General features: G+C 42.8%; 1 protein-coding gene across 3 annotated transcripts; it reads left to right on the top strand.

Moving 5' to 3' along the window:
- Positions 1 to 7988: 7988 nt before the first annotated feature.
- Positions 7989 to 16898, top strand: PDP1 (pyruvate dehydrogenase phosphatase catalytic subunit 1). Of its 3 annotated transcripts, none has more exons than XM_087447652.1 (3): positions 8008 to 8139; positions 8933 to 8967; positions 12656 to 16898. In XM_087447652.1, exons 2-3 carry the CDS (start codon positions 8937 to 8939, stop codon positions 14311 to 14313), a joined length of 1689 nt encoding a protein of 562 aa, XP_087303778.1. In that variant the 5' UTR covers positions 8008 to 8139; positions 8933 to 8936; the 3' UTR covers positions 14314 to 16898. The 3 variants fall into 3 exon arrangements, with proteins under 3 accessions (XP_014643545.1, XP_087303778.1, XP_087303779.1); XM_087447653.1 differs by lacking the exon at positions 8008 to 8139 and adding an exon at positions 8597 to 8694; XM_014788059.2 differs by lacking the exon at positions 8933 to 8967 and having other exon boundaries at positions 7989 to 8139.
- Positions 16899 to 17783: the final 885 nt, after the last annotated feature.

The raw sequence follows: 17783 nt of genomic DNA, 5'->3' as shown, positions 1-17783 counted from the left end.
AATTGGAAGGACTCTGAAGATCCCTCTGACCAACCCTCAACCTCACCCATGCATCATCCATCCACCAATCCAATTTTCGGTTCAGCCCATAAAGAGATCACAATTTGTACAGGGAGACTGGAATACAAATGATTACAATGTTCAAGCCATGAACAAAGTGCTCTGGGAGCACATTCTTTGACACTTGTCATCTAGATTCTACCTGAACACCTCCAGCAACAGGAAACCATTTACTGGGGCAGCTCATTCCATTTTCAGAAAACTGTAACCACCTAAGGTAATCATATTGAGTTTAAATCTAACTTCTATGCATTTATTCTTGTTTTTTCAAACTCCAGAGTTTTCAAAAATGAATCTAGCTTTCTTTTCATATGACTGTCATTTAAATATTTGAAGACCACACCATAAATATCCCTAAACTTACATGCTCTGATTCTAGGCTCTTCACCCTGCTGGCTGCCCTCCTCTGGCTCCACTGATGATTTTTTATACCCTTCAAAGTTTGGTGGGATCCACCAAGATAGAATGGAGTGAGGCTATCACCTCCTTTGTTCTTATCTTAATGCAACCTAAGATCACATGTACCTTTTGGGGAAGGAAGGGGGCACCCTTATTACTTCTTATAGACAATCAAAATTTCCAGTGATTCTTTTTTTTCTCTCTCACACACCTAAGTGATCTCTCCTCTTGAATGGCTTATACCGGGACTTGCTGCATACTATCTTGTATTGTCAGTTAATTTTTTTTACGTACAAATCTAAGCTCTCTACCTAAACAGAAGGTTTCTTGGGTATAAAGATACTTTTATTAATCATATTTACCTTTAATAAGCATAGGAAAGAATGTGCAAGTGATAAGGGAGTAAAGCACTGTGGTGTGCAGAATAACACCCCTCCCTAAAAGATGTCCACATCACGATCCCCAGAACCTGTGAAAATGCTTGTTACATGGCAAGGGGGAATTAAGGTTGCAGATGGATTTATGGTTGTTAATCAGCTGACTTTAAAATAAAGAGACTATCCTGGATTATCACGGTGGGTCCAATATAATCACAACGGCCCTTTAGAAGGGAAAGCAGAAGATTTCTGAGTCAGAGTGATCGGAAGATGCTACTCTGCTTCCTTTGAAGGTGGAGAAAGGAGTCATGAGCCGAGGAATGCAACAGCTTCTCAACACTAGATAAGGCAAGAAAACAGATTCTCCCCTAAAGCCTCCAGGAGGAAATGCAACTCTGCTAACATCTTGATTTTAGCCAACAAAGACCCATGTCAGACTTCTGACCTCCAGGACTGTAAGATATGTGTGGTGTTTTAAGCCACTAAATTTGTGGTAATTTGTTAGAGCACCAATAGGGAACTCATTTAAGTGCTACCAGTTGGTGCTGTTTGCCAGCCATCATTTGGCATTTTCATTTAGATTATCATTATTCCTTACAACACACCTTAGAGTTGAAGCTATTGGGTAAATTTGGAAATATTACCCAGCTAGCAAGAAGCAGAGCTAAGATTTGAACTCAAGCCTCTCTAACTTCAACCTATACACATTTCACAAAACCATGATCCTTAAGAAGGGATAAAATCACAACCCAGATATTGTACCTGAGAAATTCTCTAAATATTCTGACTAGACTTCCTGAGCCCATTGTTCCGAGCAGAAACTGGACACATAATTCAATAGCTCTTATTAACATTCCTCTTTAATTCATCTGTCTTCTTTCTCTCCTTGAACTTTTCTCTCTCCAGTTGATACTGCTTAAAAATAAAAGTAACTTTTTAAACTGAACATAACTTAGAGCTTTCAATAGATTAAATTGTTTACTTCATATCATACAACCAACTATAATTTATTACTGGGATGTGAATTGAATACATAAAGTATTCATCTACAAACATTTATAATATCTGGTTTCCAGGGAAAATATGCTTTTATAGCCACAACTGGTTTTCCTGAAAAACCATAACCAAACCCTGCTGTGCCCTGACAAGAGTGGTCACTCAGTGGTGATACACTTAGCTGTGCAAAATTTATCGCTGGTTACAGACACAATAAGCATGAGAAGAAATTCTGCAATTATAAGGATATAGTTTACCCTCAAATTTATAATGAAAATGTGAAACTTTCTTTAGTTCTTTAATTATCACAATGCATTCATCTGTTGTAACATGCCACTTTTTTCTTCATTTGAAACGAGTTCATTCATTACTGCACACTTGTTATGTGTAGCGGTCACTATAACATAATGCCTCAGAGGGAAAGCTCTGGGGTAGATGGTTCTAGTACTCCCTACTTACGAAACCCTGGGGCAAACTATTCTGAGACTCAGTTTCCTCTTCTGTGAAATAGATATAATGATAATATACCTACCTCATGTGAGTATTATGAGGATATAATGAGACAATGCATTGACAACAGGGGGTAGTGTAAAGTTCAACACTCACTACTTGCTAGTTCTTTTCTTTTTTGATTCATTTCCCAGTTTTATTACTCACTTATGAGCTTTAATTTGTATAGAGGTTTTCTGATTGAGACAGGGTACAGATGGTACTATAATTCCAACAACAACTATAAACTCGTATTTATTAAGTACTTACTTTGTGCAGGGCTCTACACTGAGCACCTAGCTGAGCCTGGGAGCCAGCTGACAACTTTGAATTCTGGCTCTGCCACCTGTGAGCAGTCACCTAGCCTTTCTGTCCCTCAGCTTCCATGTCTCCAAGCCCTGGACATGCGGACCTGCCTGTAAGAGGTCTCACATAAGTGGCAGAAGGAAGTAGCTTCAACCCGGCAGAACCTCTCTCTTAGGTTGCTGTCGTGGAAAAGCCAAATCAAGAGAGATCCTGCCGCCCCTCAGCACCAGCCACCTCCAGACCAGTCCTGTTGGTTCTCATGATATGCCAAGCCATGGCTTTATATTGGTGCATAAAAGAGGCACGGACCCTGCCCTTGAGAAGCTTATACTCCAGTAATTAAGGTGCACAGGTAAGCAAAAAATTACAGCTTTTAAGACGTGTGCAGACATTTCTCCAAAGAAGATATACAGATGGCCAACAGGCACATGAAAAGATGTTCAAAATCATTAACTATCAGGGAAATGCAAATCAAAACCACAATGAGATATCACCTCACGCCCATCAGAATGGCTATAATTAACAAGACAGGAAACAACGTGTTGGAGAGGATGTGGAGAGAAGGGAACTCTCATACACTGCTGGTGGGAGTGCAAACTGGTGCAGCCACTATGGAAAACAGTATGGAGATTCCTCAAAAAATCAAGGATAGAACTACCACATGATCCAGCTATCCCACTGCTGGGTATTTATCCAAAGAACTTGAAAACACCAGTGCGTAAAGATACATGCACCCCTGTGTTCATTGCAACGTTATTCACAATAGCCAAGACTTGGAAGCAACCTAAGTGCCCATGAAGAGACAAATGGATACAGAAGATGTGGTATATATACACAATGGAATACTACTCAGCCATAAGAAACGATGAAATCCAGCCATTTGTGACAACATGGATGAACATTGAGGGTTTTATGCAAAGTGAAATAAGTCAGAGGGAGGAGGTCAAATACCGTATGATTTCCTTCATTAAGTAGTAGATAACAACAACAATAAACAAACACATAGAGACAGAGATTGGATTGGTGGTTAACAGAGGGGAAGGGGGGAGGGGGGAGGGCGAAAGGGATAATTCGGCACAGGTGTGTGGTGATGGGTTGTATTTAGTATTTGGGTGGTGAACATGATGTAATTTATGCAGAAATAGAAGTATAATGATGTATACCTAAAATTTATACAATGTTATAAACCAATGTTACTGCAATAAACAAAAAATTAAAAAAAAAAAAAAAAAAGACGTGTGCAAATCAGCAGCTACTGTTTTTAAGTTCAGAGCGTGGGAGCTTCTGCTGAAGTCTGCAGATCAGCCTGATCTGCTCCAGAGGCACTCATGACCTGGCACCTATTGTGAAAAGAGCTCTAGATCCACTCCAACGTCTCAGTTCCCCTGAAGCCCTTCCTTCACCCTTTACCCTCTCTATTCTGGGAAATCCACCTACAGAATCACACTGAATGAAAAACTAATCTTGCCAGATTGTCTGATGGCTAGACAATAATACTGACCCCCCCCCCATGCATGTCACCATTAGTATCCGAAGATATCCCTACTAATAGGGATTTTTAAAATATGTGCAGTCTCAGGTTCACAGACCTACAGTCTTCTACTAAACGCCCTTGAACCTCTAATTAAGCAACTCCAGATACCTACTTTCCGTATTCTTCATCACATTAAATTAATGCACAGAAACTTCCTGCCTACTAGCCAGGAGACCTTTGTCTCTAATTTTGAAGAGAATAAAGCTTTATTTTTCTCCTCTCAAATCCACTATTGCCTCATAAATTCTGATGAGAACAGACTACTTTTAAAATATTAAATGAGACAAATGTGAAAGCAACTATAACCACCTCTGGCCCACAAGAGATGAGCCCCATTACATGTTTTGTTTCTTTCTTATAGATGATTCGTCAATCTCAGTGCATAACTCCAAATAACTTAATTTCAAAGAAGCAACGCTCAACCCTGGGATGGTAATAAAACAGGTGCCTATTGCTTAGGTACTTAGTAATTACTTGCTGATTTCTTATCCAAGACCTGTAGGGAAGCTGTAGGAGCTAAAGAGGAGTGTAGTGAGCCAGTCTCTCTTCCCTGTGATTGCTGAATGTGGCAAAAGCCATGGTGAGGCACTAACCTTCGGGCCAACAGCACCTCAGGCCACATGCAGGTCTATTCTAAGCTTCCTGGCTGGCTCTGAGACTCTGCTGGACTATTTCTGTGTTCCAACAGCTAACCTCCAATACCCTTAAGGTTTTATCATCTACCCACAAGAATACCAGGCCAATCTGATGAAGCACTTGCTCATTTCCAGGTTTATTCTAGGGCAAGAAAATGACTAAGTGTGAAGGGAAGTGTCTTGGCATTTTTGGTATCACAGAAATCATACATGTAGACAAAATACGTATTTTTGCATAGCACTTTTTTTGTACCATACTATTTTTGAAAACCCTTCCTCTCTCCTGGCCATCCCCTCTCTACAACAATCCTGGGTTGTCTCAGGGCTACTTTTCTACATCTTCCAATGTTGAAGTGTCAACAGGTGTTCTGGCAGTCGGTGGAATCAGAGCAGCAAACCCAAGGACCTGCCCCTGCCCTGGCCATATGGTCATGTAATAACAAACAGCACTTTGAAGCAAGCCTATTGAGTGGCCAAATGGAGCTCTATCTAGAGACAGGAAGAAAGCCAGGCTGGGAGGGGAGACAAGGTTGAGATACTAAAGAATCTCCCCCAGGGGTACAAGCAGTTGGTTCCTCTGCAGAAGGACTATGACTTTGTTTATAATATACATATCACTGAATCATACAACTTTGCAGCTAGAAAACAAAACTTACACCTCTAAATGAGTTTATTTCACAGCTAGTACTTTGGGGAGCCTTTATTCTGATGCCAGAAATACCTTGGCATTGCTTTCAATACTCCTGACAAATTCTTGTGACTATATTTAGTGGTGGCAAATACCAATTTTTTAAGAGTGGGTGTTATTTTCAGAAATAGCCAGGTCATTCAGAACTAAGAATAATAATATGGGAGAATCAATGCTATTTTGGTATAAAAACCAAGGTGCTGGTTATAGTAAAACAAGTTGGAGTGTCCTGTGCAGATCCAAAAACAATTTGAAAAGGTAATTTTAAAAGTGCTCTGAATAATGGCAATGTTGGTGTGGCATAAGGTACATGCTACCAAGGTGACAACTTTGAAGAGATCATTGATACGAATGTATACATTTCTGGAGTCTCATTACTCTATTTTCACAATCATTAGGAAAAAGTTTATAGACAACACCCAAGCCTAGTATAAACTTCATTTCTGAGTCCTCAGGCAGAAACTTGTGAAAATCCACTCTTAGCTTCAGTTAACTGGTCTCCATGTCTGCAAAGTAGGGGCTAAGAGGTAGTGACACTCCTCATGTAAATTAAACTGATATCCGAAGGTTCTAAGACTCTCCAGCCTACTAAAACTTATTAGTATCTAACTGGAACATATTGCACTTGGGGGTCTGGCTCTCCTACTTTCTAGGAATCCTAAATCTAAATAAGACAAACTGACCTGGAAATACATTTATAATGTTAATAATAGCTAATACACATATAGCCCTTACTACCTGCTATGTACATTCTTAGCAGGATATATATCAACTCACTTAATACTACCCTGTGAATTACAACTGTTTTTATTCCTATCTTACATACGACAGAACTGAGCCAGGAAGAGGCTGCCCAAGACCATACAGCAAGCTGCAGAACTGAGACTGGAACCCAGGCAGTCTAGCTCCAGCTACGCTATTCCTCACTATGGCATACCATCCTATCCTGCCTCTATGAGACAAGAGAAAACGAGATACATAAACCAGATACTCAAGGGGAAAAAGGACAATGAACACTCACAAATTTATGCGAAGCTCATTTAGGAAGTAAAAAGAAGGGGCTGAAGTGAGGCAGACGGACCTGCGTAAACTGGGATGAAGGCCACATAGAGTAGCCACAAGCTCCAGGGGCAGCCTGGGGCTGGAAAAAAAGGCTCTCCTCTAATTTAGAGAACAGAGGAGGAGGCTGGAAGACCCTGGAGTTATGAAGAACCAGTTCCTGGCACTTTTGTGTCTATTAAGTTTTTCCTTTATTACATAAAAATCAGATAATGCAAGATTAATAAAAATAAAATTCCACAATACTGTTAACATAACACTTTTTATATCCAGCCCACATCACTCTGTGAACTTTATTGGCTAGTAAGCAGATATGCTTAACAAATCAGAGTAAACTCACTGTTTGACACTAGGCAGGGTAAGTGCAATGATCTACCTGATAACCTCTTCGAGGAAGCTTTCAGAAGTCTCAGCCTTTACGACTCAGTTCCCACACAGAGGGGATAAGTGTGGATGGAGGCAAGTGAAGAAGCCCTCGGGATGTCTTCTAACAACATAATGGCAACGCCACCCCAAGCCTAACCTCATCTCACTAAGGCGGAAACTGAGTCTCATGGAGCGGAAATGACTTGGACGCAAGTCCTCAGACTCCAAGTCCAGTGCTCCTTCCACTTCTGCAGGCTGCATTCTACCTTTTTCCTTGTAACCATTCAGGGCAAACGCGACAATAGTGAGTTCAAAGCCCTTCAGAGAACGTGAGCACACACCTTCTCTACAGGGAAAAGAATTCCTTCATCACAACTTCCTCTTGCTGCTGTTTACACCAGCCCCTCTCCTCGGGACCTGAGAGGTGTCCAGAAAATGCTAACAACAGAGTTAACGCTCCTCAAGTCCGCAAAGCATCAAATGAAAGAGGCTGCGGGCACTCTCGGGCTGCCACGCCTTATATTCCAGGCCGGGGCGAAACGCAGCGCAGTTAGTTTCCCGCTGGGCTGGGAGCCGCCCCCGCAGCCTATCCTGCGAAGCCCGGCCATCCGGAGACGCGCGGGGGAGGCTCGGCCGCCAGGTCGCCTGTGCGCACGGCCACTCCCCCGCCGCGGTGCCAGGATTCGCGGAAGCCGGCCAGCGGGCGTGGTCGGTGCCCGGGGCCCCGCACCCGTGGGGATGCTGGGGCTGACCCAGGCGATTCCTCCCTCGTGGACCGCCGCCAACGCCGTCACCTCCGCCCGGGCCCGCCTCCCCCGGCTCCCAAACGCCGCTCACCCCACCTTCCACCCGGCGACGGGCGCGGTCACGTGAGGCGCGCCCGCGGAGCCAATGGGCCGCGCGCGCCGAATGGAAGGGATTGTCTGACCCCCATGACGTCACAAAGCTGGCGGGGAGCGCGCTGTTCTTCCGCCCCCGCCCCCGGCCGCGGGCCGCTCTCCTCGTCCCCGCCCACTCGCCAGTGCGCAGCCAATCGGGGGGCGGGAAGCTCTCCAGCCCGAACGTTCGGGCGGGGCAGGGTGGCGGCCCGGCGGGGCAGCAGCGCGGAGTGGGCCGGCCGGGGTCGAGGGGCCGCGCTCAAGGCAGTTGCACCCGGCTGCGTGGAAGGAGCACCGCGGAGTGCAGCCGCCTCGTCGTCGAGAAGGAGCGGCTCCTCCCCTGCCGTGCCCGGTTCGTATTCCGTACTCCTGGCCCCGAGCCGCCCGTCCGGAATCCTCCTCCACCCGCCCGAAGTTGTGCGGACGGCGCCCGGGGCGCGTGGGGAGCGGCGGCGCGGGCGTGCGGAGGGCGGGCCGGGGCGGGGGAGGGACGAGCCCCGGAGCGCCGGGTGCGCGGGGGCGTCGGGGCTGCGGGAGGGTGTGGCGGCCCCGGGGGAGCAGCCGCGGGGCGGGGGGCGGGCCCGCTGTCAGCGCCGGGAGCGCTGTGGGGACCCGCGGGAGGGGGACTCCGGGGAGAGGCGGCGCGGCGTCTCTGCCTGAGGGTCCCCCCTTACACACCGCGGGGTCAGGGGTGACCCTGCGGACAGGGACGGCCGCGGGCGGACCCCTGGTCTTCTGGAGGGAAGGCGGCGCCGCGTGGGGCCGGGCGGGGCGGGCCGCGAGCGGAGGATGCCGCGCTCAGGTGGGCTGCGTGCCTGGGCTGGATGGAGGGGCCGCTCCCGGGGCGCGTCTCTGCTCGCGTGTGGGCCCTCGCCGCCTCGGGCTGTGACTCTGCCTCTCCCGCGGGGTGGGGTGGTTTGGTTTCCTTCTTCTCCCCACCCCTTTCTCCCTCCTCCATCCTCTTCCCCCCTCCCAGCCCCATTCACTGGGCTGGAGCGAGACCTCGCCCCTCCTCTGCTCCCGCCTCCCCCGCCGCCGCCTCTTCTAATGAGCATCTCTGCTTTGCTTTCAATGGGCCGGTGCTGCTGTCGCTGCTGCTGCCCGCGCGGGCTGTGGATGTTGTCGGCTCCGTGTTGTGATGACAGGAGAATGTGTGTGTGTCCCGGGCCCAGACGAATTGGTAGGTATTCAGTTAACTACCTGCGTTGGGTACCCAGGAAGGATGGTGACTGATTTTGTGTGTGGATGGTTTTAGGTGGGTCGCCGTGGAATTAAGGGGTGAGGTAGGTAGAAAAAGGGGACAAAGGCGTCCTGGACCGGGATAGCTTTGATGCCTTAGTGAGTGCGGTTCTCAGATAGGGACAAAGGAAACTAATCAAACAAATACTGGCTTGGGGCTTCGTGTCTTCCGAAGGAAACCTGTTTCTTCATTCGTGGAAAGATAACGGGAGCTGTGAAATGGCTAGGCATTTCCAGAAAACGGTAAAAAATCACGAAGAGTCTTTATGCATGGTGTTTAGTGCAATCAAATTAGGTACACTGAGGTTCCGGCACATTTAACGATTAGTATAGCATTATTTTCATTTACACCAAAAGCTTTGCAAAGCTAAAGAGCTCCAGAGTCAGTGCAGTAACAGAATTTTCTAATTAATTTGCTCCGTGGGTTTACTGATGAAGTGGAATCATTTCTTGGCACAGGCTCTGCCGAGCACATTAGTAAGAATGGATGGGTCTCTCCCCTGTTTCTGGTTGCAGCGCATCTTTCCTATTAGTCATTGGCAAAATCGGCCAAATCTGCTAAAATCGGCCAAATCCGACTAAGATGCTGCATATAATGTGGCTGAGTCTGCACCATGGGATAGGAACTTTTCAGTGAAAATGTGAATAGAAATAACTTGAAAATTTTACACTGCTCCAATTTACAACTGTACTGTGTCGCTGTTCTTATTGCCTGATCAAGAGCCTTGTGCTTCATTAATTTAGCAAGTTTATCAGTAAAAGTTTTGATCTCGTGGGCTTTTGTTGTCATTAAATTACAGGACATTCAGAAAGATACTCAGAGTTTTTGAATGCTCGTGATTTATGAAAGCATTTGACTTCTAAGGGTATCTGGTCTGTTGGGGAGAATCTATCAGTTGTACTGTGGTGATGGAATGCTCTTGAATCACGGAGCAGGGTTTTCCTGAATTCCAACTTCCCTAAGAATTTGTCTTTTGAAGGCATGTTGGGAGTTGGGGGATTAGGATACAATCTCAGTCCATATGCTAAACTCCTAAGTAACTGAAAGATAACAGTTGATAAAATTCACTCTCGGCTTTTTTGTTTTTAATCTTGGGAACTTTCGCCTTGAAGGAAGAAGGTAGTGTATTATTTGAGTGCTTGCTGTTTGAATTGATGTATTATTCAGAGCATCTGCTGCATGAATCATTAGTTTTTTGGCCACAATATTTCATTCATTTTGCAGTTAACTAGAAAAACTGTCAAAACAAAGGAATTTAAGGAAAGCACAGGTTTCCTGGACTTAGTTCTTGATTAGACGTCATATAACCAAACCCTGTTATGCGGCTATTAAATCCCCCACAACACACACACACACACACACACACACGTAGTACTTTGATTCAATCTGCATTCCATACAGAAACACACATTATTTTTTCCTAAGGTGCTTGAATTTTAATATAAGCACAAATGCAAACTTGTATAAAGTTATGGAGAAAATTTCTTTTCATTAACATTGGCATCTATTTACATTTTTAATAATAGAAAATCTTGATACAAAGCATGAAATGAGTTAATGTGCTTTCTGCATGCAAACCTCACAGAGATTTGGTTTATGTCTGGAAGCCAGTGTCATGTGGCCCAGCATATGAGCCCATCTCCTGGCTCAGTCATGTACACTTAACCTTTGGATGACTTTCGGGTATTCAGTTTGAAGTGCTGTTATTTAAGTGGTTAGCCTTGATAGATTCCTGTTCTTCTGGAATTTCTGTTTTTCATTAATAGTTATTTAGTTGTTGATCTTACTTCCAAAATTCTAATCCTTACCTTCTATTGCCTAATCTTATCTTCAGTTATGTAAACAAATCCCTTCTTAAATAGTGCAGTTAAAATAATGGTACTTGCTATCACTTGCAACAGGGGCTCTATATGACTGGTTTAAGTAGTGCTTATTACAGAAGCAAACAGGAATCCCTTCAGTGTTTGGTTTTCTCTGTTCTCTTACATCCCACTTACCACTTCTCAAATTACTCTTCAAAAGAGGGTACATGAAAATAATGTAATGTATAGCTGACACTCTCGATATTTGTAATTTTTTTTTCGTAATGGGTTCAACCTTAGGACGGAATAGTTCATATTAAGACTCAAGTGGTTTTATTTTCCTTATTCCTTTTTGTTTATTGCATTTGTTCCTTATTTAAAGTATTTCTAAAACCTATTTCTTTATAGGCCAAATGAATACTTTGAGGCAATACCTCAAGAATTCAGGGGAAATATATGTTATTGAGGAAGAAGAGGGATTTTTTTTCTTGCATAAATTATCTGGATTAATAATACACATTCGTTAAATTTTCTAGATAAATGCCCAGTAAAATATGTTCAGTGTCATATAGTCAGTGATATGATTTTCTTATTCACTATTATAATGTTGTACTTATTTATCCAAACCTTAGACTATTAGACTATTATTTTCACTTTTTATTGCTTTCCGAGGGCAAATAGATACCCCCCCCTCTTTTTTTAATGTAAGAGAAAATATTTTCCTAGGGGTGAATTCTACTTGGGATTCATAATAGATGTAAGTAATATTTCTATATCTTCCCCATATGGCTGGTAAACAGAGGAAAATGCTAGCAAGTAAATTAAATTCTAGAACTGAGACCATTTATGTTACTAACAAAGTTTTAGAGCTACTAAAATACTTAAACATTTTTGTCATGAAGGATACAGTAAAATTAAACAATGAATAAATGAAACCTGCATTTGTATTTCAAAGCCTCCCTTCAACAGACACTTTTCACGAAGATGTGGAGTCCTAGAGGCGGCCTTAGACAGCATCTGCTCCCATGTGTTTACTTGCAGCTTAGAGAAGTGAGGCCCCAAGAGTTAAGCCAGCTTTTCCAGGATCATTTGGCAAGTTGGTGACAGACCTGTGTCCCTAAGCTTGCCAGATTGGCACAGTGGTCTAGAGAAGCATTGTTTGCAAGACTATCCACTTGGGTGCAGGAAGGGAATATTGAAATTTCTATTTTTATTCATTATGTAAAGTTTTTTCTGTATAAATTATAATGAACATTATATTAATACAGTAGCGTATGTGTATAACTTACAAAATAGTTCATGAATATGCATATGTTGGGGATGTATCCTAACACTTTTTTGGTGATGGCCATGTGTAATCAGATGCTAAAAATTGCTAGAAACAGGGTCTTTGTAAATGGGAGAAATCCCTGTGCGATAGGAAATCTAAGGCCGTTGTTAAGGACAGAGAGGGAGAAGGGTGATTGGCCAGGTAGACTGCCACTGCATCGCATTATATAACCATCGTCTCCTCAGCTTCCCCAGCCAAGTCTGTTGTACATTCTGCACACTCGGTGCTGCACACAGCGCTGTGAAGAAAAGAGAAGAGTAGAACCAGATTACAGTTCAGTCCTGGCTTCATAAATGATTGGGAGCTGTGCCTAGCAGAATCTACCCTGTAGAAATAGCACATCATAGCTGGATAAAATATACTGCCTCCCAGCACTGGGTTTATTTTAGCATGTAGATTCACCTGCTAACTATTTGTTATAAAAGGAAAGATAGATGAAGTAGTCTGAAATGTAACTCTTTTCTTTTGTGTGTGTCTGTGTGATTTTGCTGTCCAGGAATCCCAGTCAGAAGTTCTGGCCTGCCACTCATCTCTGATGCGATGCCAGCACCAACTCAACTGCTTTTTCCTCTGATCCGTAACTGTGAACTGAGCAGAATCTATGGCACTGCATGTTACTGCCACCATAAACATCTCTGCTGTTCATCTCCTTACCTTCCTCAGAGTCGCCTGAGATACACACCCCACCCTGCATATGCTACCTTTTGCCGGCCAAAGGAGAACTGGTGGCAGTACAGCCAAGGAAGGAGATATGCTTCCACACCGCAGAAATTTTACCTCACTCCTCCTCAAGTCAACAGCATCCTGAAAGCTAATGAATATAGTTTCAAAGTGCCAGAATTTGATGGCAAAAATGTCAGTTCTGTCCTTGGATTTGACAGCAATCAGCTGCCTGCAAATGCACCCATCGAGGACCGGAGAAGTGCGGCAACCTGCTTGCAGACCAGAGGGATGCTTTTGGGGGTTTTTGACGGCCATGCAGGCTGTGCTTGTTCCCAGGCAGTCAGTGAAAGGCTCTTTTATTATATTGCTGTCTCTTTGTTACCCCATGAGACTTTGCTAGAGATTGAAAATGCAGTGGAGAGTGGTCGGGCACTGCTACCCATTCTCCAGTGGCACAAGCACCCCAATGATTACTTCAGTAAGGAGGCGTCCAAATTGTATTTTAACAGCCTGAGGACTTACTGGCAGGAGCTTATAGACCTCAACACTGGGGAGTCACCTGATATTGATGTTAAGGAGGCTTTAATTAATGCTTTCAAGAGGCTTGATAATGACATTTCCTTGGAGGCTCAAGTTGGCGATCCCAATTCTTTCCTCAACTACCTGGTGCTTCGAGTGGCATTTTCTGGGGCCACTGCTTGTGTGGCCCATGTGGATGGTGTTGACCTTCATGTGGCCAATACCGGTGATAGCAGAGCCATGCTGGGTGTGCAGGAAGAGGACGGCTCTTGGTCGGCAGTCACTCTCTCTAACGACCACAATGCTCAGAATGAAAGAGAACTGGAACGGCTGAAATTGGAACACCCGAAGAATGAGGCCAAGAGTGTGGTGAAACAAGATCGGCTGCTTGGCTTGCTGATGCCTTTTAGGGCTTTTGGAGATGTCAAGTTCAAATGGAGCATTGACCTTCAGAAGAGAGTGATAGAATCTGGCCCAGACCAGTTGAATGACAATGAATATACCAAGTTTATCCCTCCTAATTATTACACACCTCCTTATCTCACTGCTGAGCCAGAGGTAACTTACCACCGATTAAGGCCACAGGATAAGTTTCTGGTGTTGGCTACTGATGGGTTGTGGGAGACAATGCATAGGCAGGATGTGGTCAGGATTGTGGGTGAGTACCTAACAGGCATGCATCACCAACAGCCGATAGCTGTTGGTGGCTACAAGGTGACTTTGGGACAGATGCATGGCCTTTTAACAGAAAGGAGAGCCAAGATGTCCTCGGTATTTGAGGATCAGAATGCAGCAACCCATCTCATTCGCCACGCTGTGGGCAACAATGAGTTTGGGGCTGTTGATCACGAGCGCCTCTCCAAAATGCTTAGTCTTCCTGAAGAACTTGCTCGGATGTACAGAGATGACATTACAATCATTGTAGTTCAGTTCAATTCTCATGTTGTAGGGGCCTATCAAAACCAGGAATAGTGGGTGGATCTTACCCTGGCAATTCTCAAATGAAATAGATGTAAAGGGCAGATAGATTTTTAAAAGGCACTAATACAGTAAACATTTCCAGTGGGTCATTCTGAGCATTTACCCATTTGATACTCTAGCTTGTCAAGTGCTCCAGATAGACTTTGCAGCAGGGTGGTGTGATCACAGGAGTCTCCTGCCTAGCTCGGATCTCGCGACGCCTGCACTTGAGGCAAGTCAGCTCCTTGTTGCAGATGTCTTGTGACATTGGCTTCTTTTATCCACCTGAGAAAATCAGAATGACCTGGCAAATAGAATCTCGAACGGGCCGAAATGCTGGACGTATTCTTTCGGTAAAAGGGAAGAAACGCTACTGTTCACACCTGCAGACCCTTTTTGTCACTAAGATTCCAGTGTACCTGAGAACATTTATTTATTGCATGATTTCCTAGATATACAATCTATGCATTATTCATATAAATTTATTTAACCTGAAGTGGTTTTCAAATCCAGTACTTTAAGCCATAAATGACAGAGAACTAAGCAACCTCCCTTCCCCACCCCTGCGTACCTAATGTAATGGAAACATTTTCTATTTTGTCACTCGCTTGAAGACAATAAACGTTTTTAGTTTTATCTACTCTTACAATGATGTTAAAAAAAGAAAAAATGGGCCGGCCCTGTGGCTTAGCGGTTAAGTGCGCGCGCTCCGCTACTGGCGGCCCGGGTTCGGATCCCAGGCGCGCACCGAGGCACCACTTCTCCGGCCATGCTGAGGCCCGTCCCACATACATCAACTAGAAGGATGAGCAACTATGACATACAACTATCTACTGGGGCTTTGGGGAAAAAGAAAGAAAGAAAGAAAATTAAAAAAAAAAAAAGGAAAAAGAATTCTTTTAGTTTGTATTAATGAAAAGCTTTATTTAGTTTGAAATAAAAAGATCCAGAATAAAAAGAAGAGACTGATAATATTCAGTTACTGTCATCTGTAGCGACCAGCACATCACTCTTATCATGTAATCTCCAAAGGCTCCGCATGCTGTAAGTGTGTGGTGGGTAGACTGCTGCCAGGAAATCATACTTCTAATTTAGTAATGATAAGAATTTTCATCACTTTTGGAGTTTTAAGGATGACGTATATAAAATAATTTTAAATATCAATTCAGGGAGTAAGGTTTAATGTTACTGGTGTTGAGATGGGGGAAGAAGTTTTTGGTTTTCCCCCACTTAGACATAGGTCAATTAAAATATTTGATTTCAAAATTACTAAATGCTTTAAACATATTGTAGCTTAGGAATGTTATATGATATATACATGAGAAATTTTAAAAGGTAACTATTGTGCATGCCTGATGCTTATTTAGTAGAACACTTAGCATCAAGTGTTGTTTGCAGCAGTCTCCGCAATTATATGCAGTCACTTCTAATGATGTATCAAAGTACATGAAAATAAATATATACCGATTGGCTTTTTGGGAGCTTATGTGATATGCATCAAATGGCATTTTGTTCTTGTGTTTAATGGTGATCTGTGTACAGCTGTGCATATGTTTTCATCATTTATTCTATCATCATTAAAAGAAGGGTTATGACTATGTTTGAGATTCACATAGATTTTAATATAACCCGTGATCAGCTTTCCCTTGAGTAATTTAGTTGAGGGGTCTGTAGAAGTCTTTTTGGATTTCTGTAGAATATGAACTAGATGTTCAAGGACTCCCTTTGGACTATGGACGCTTAAGTGATATAGAACTGACTGCAAAACTTGTTCCAGTTGAAAAATAGACTCAGGAAGATTGCAGCTTGGAACATCATAGAATGTTTGTTTTCTGAGGTCTTTTTTTTTTTCCCCTTAAGTCAGTTTGGACTTTTCTTCCAGGCAGCATTTTGGAGGGGGGAAGGCTGTACTATATATTTATTTCTAAATGTTTTGACAGAGACTTCATCTTTTAATGAAATATATATAGACTGCAGTAGCAATTAAAACCCATTTTCAGGCTACTGTTTGAATTTCTTTTGAACACTATCACGGAAGAGTTCTATCTTATTATATACTTAATAAAGTCTTGTCTCCATATAGTATTTAGTTTCGTGTGGTCATGATCAAGGTGGTAATTCTTATTATTACACAAGAAACTTGGTCTGCAGTCCAAAAACCAGTCTACTCTCTGTAGAAATGAAAATGTAGTGTGGAGTTATCATTGTGGAAGTGAAAATAATTGGATGTTAGAAATCTGAATGTACTATCATCTAAAAGCAGTTGTGATTTTATTGTAATTGGTTGTCACTGTGATGCGATATCTAGAATTAAAGAATACATGTAAACTTTCATGGTATTTAGCCTTTCTTAAACTTTTTTATTTAAATTTTCTAACATCTGTATCAACTTCTGTATTTCTGTTTAATCAGTGGCTGATGATATTTATGATACGCCCGTAACTGGTTAAGTGGAATGGTGGTGTGGTACACAGTACTTGGTAGAAAAACTGTCTTATAAAGGATGTATCTGTGTGAAGACGTGTGGAAGGTTTATAATGTAGAGAGTGGTCAGAGAAATGCCCACGGTGAATTAAAGCTCATGTTTGCTTTCTGAATGGCCTGCATTGGTTTTTAATAATAGTTAAATTCATTAGATGCTTTCTGCGGTGGTAGATTATACTTTAAGATCCAGTAGATAAATAGTACTTTTTAAAAAAAGTATAATTTACATTCAATAAAATCACACAGATTTTAAATATGTAGTTTGAGATTTGGTAACCACAACCCCAATAAAGGTATAGAACTTTTCCATTACTCCGGAAAATTCCCTCATGCCCCTTTTCAGTTAATCTCTCACTGGGTAACTACTGTTCTGATTTCCGTCACCATAGATTAGTGTTGCTTGCTCTGGAAATTCATATACATGAAATCATATAATACGTACTCTTTTGTGTCTGATTTTTCTTCAATTTTTTGAGATACATTTATGTTGTGAGTGTATTCACAGTCTCTTCCTTATTACCAAGTAACATTCCATTGTGTGAATATATCACAGTTTATGTATTGTTGATGGGCGTTGTTAGCCCCCTCGCCCTCCCCTTTTAAAGCTAACTTTCAGATTAGCAGTTCTCAGAAACCCTGTTTGGTTGAAGAGTGGGTTATTGTTAGTTTTGTCCTTGGGTATAGCAAGAGGGTCTAGGTAACTGTTATCCTTAATCTGTAAATTAACATACCTTAGTTCTGACCTTTTTCATAAATAATAAAACAATTGCCATTCAGTATAGAATTTTTCAGATCTTCAGAAGCTGAGTCCTGCACAAGCTGGGTAAATGAAGACATCTCAGTGGCTTCTGAGCTTGTTACAATATGAGGAGCATTTCCTTTGTTCCTTTCAGAGTTTACTTTGAAAGCCAAGCTTAATCCTATTAAATCCTGTCTGCCCAGTTCTAACGGCAAAATTTATACCTTGGATTCTTATCAATATACAGCATTGTTTTGTA

Source organism: Ceratotherium simum, chromosome 23 (assembly GCF_057802395.1).
Source record: "Ceratotherium simum simum isolate JZ-2026a chromosome 23, ASM5780239v1, whole genome shotgun sequence".
NCBI lineage: Eukaryota > Metazoa > Chordata > Mammalia > Perissodactyla > Rhinocerotidae > Ceratotherium > Ceratotherium simum.
Note: the sequence above shows the minus strand (reverse complement) of the source record. Positions and strands in the feature narration are given on the sequence as shown.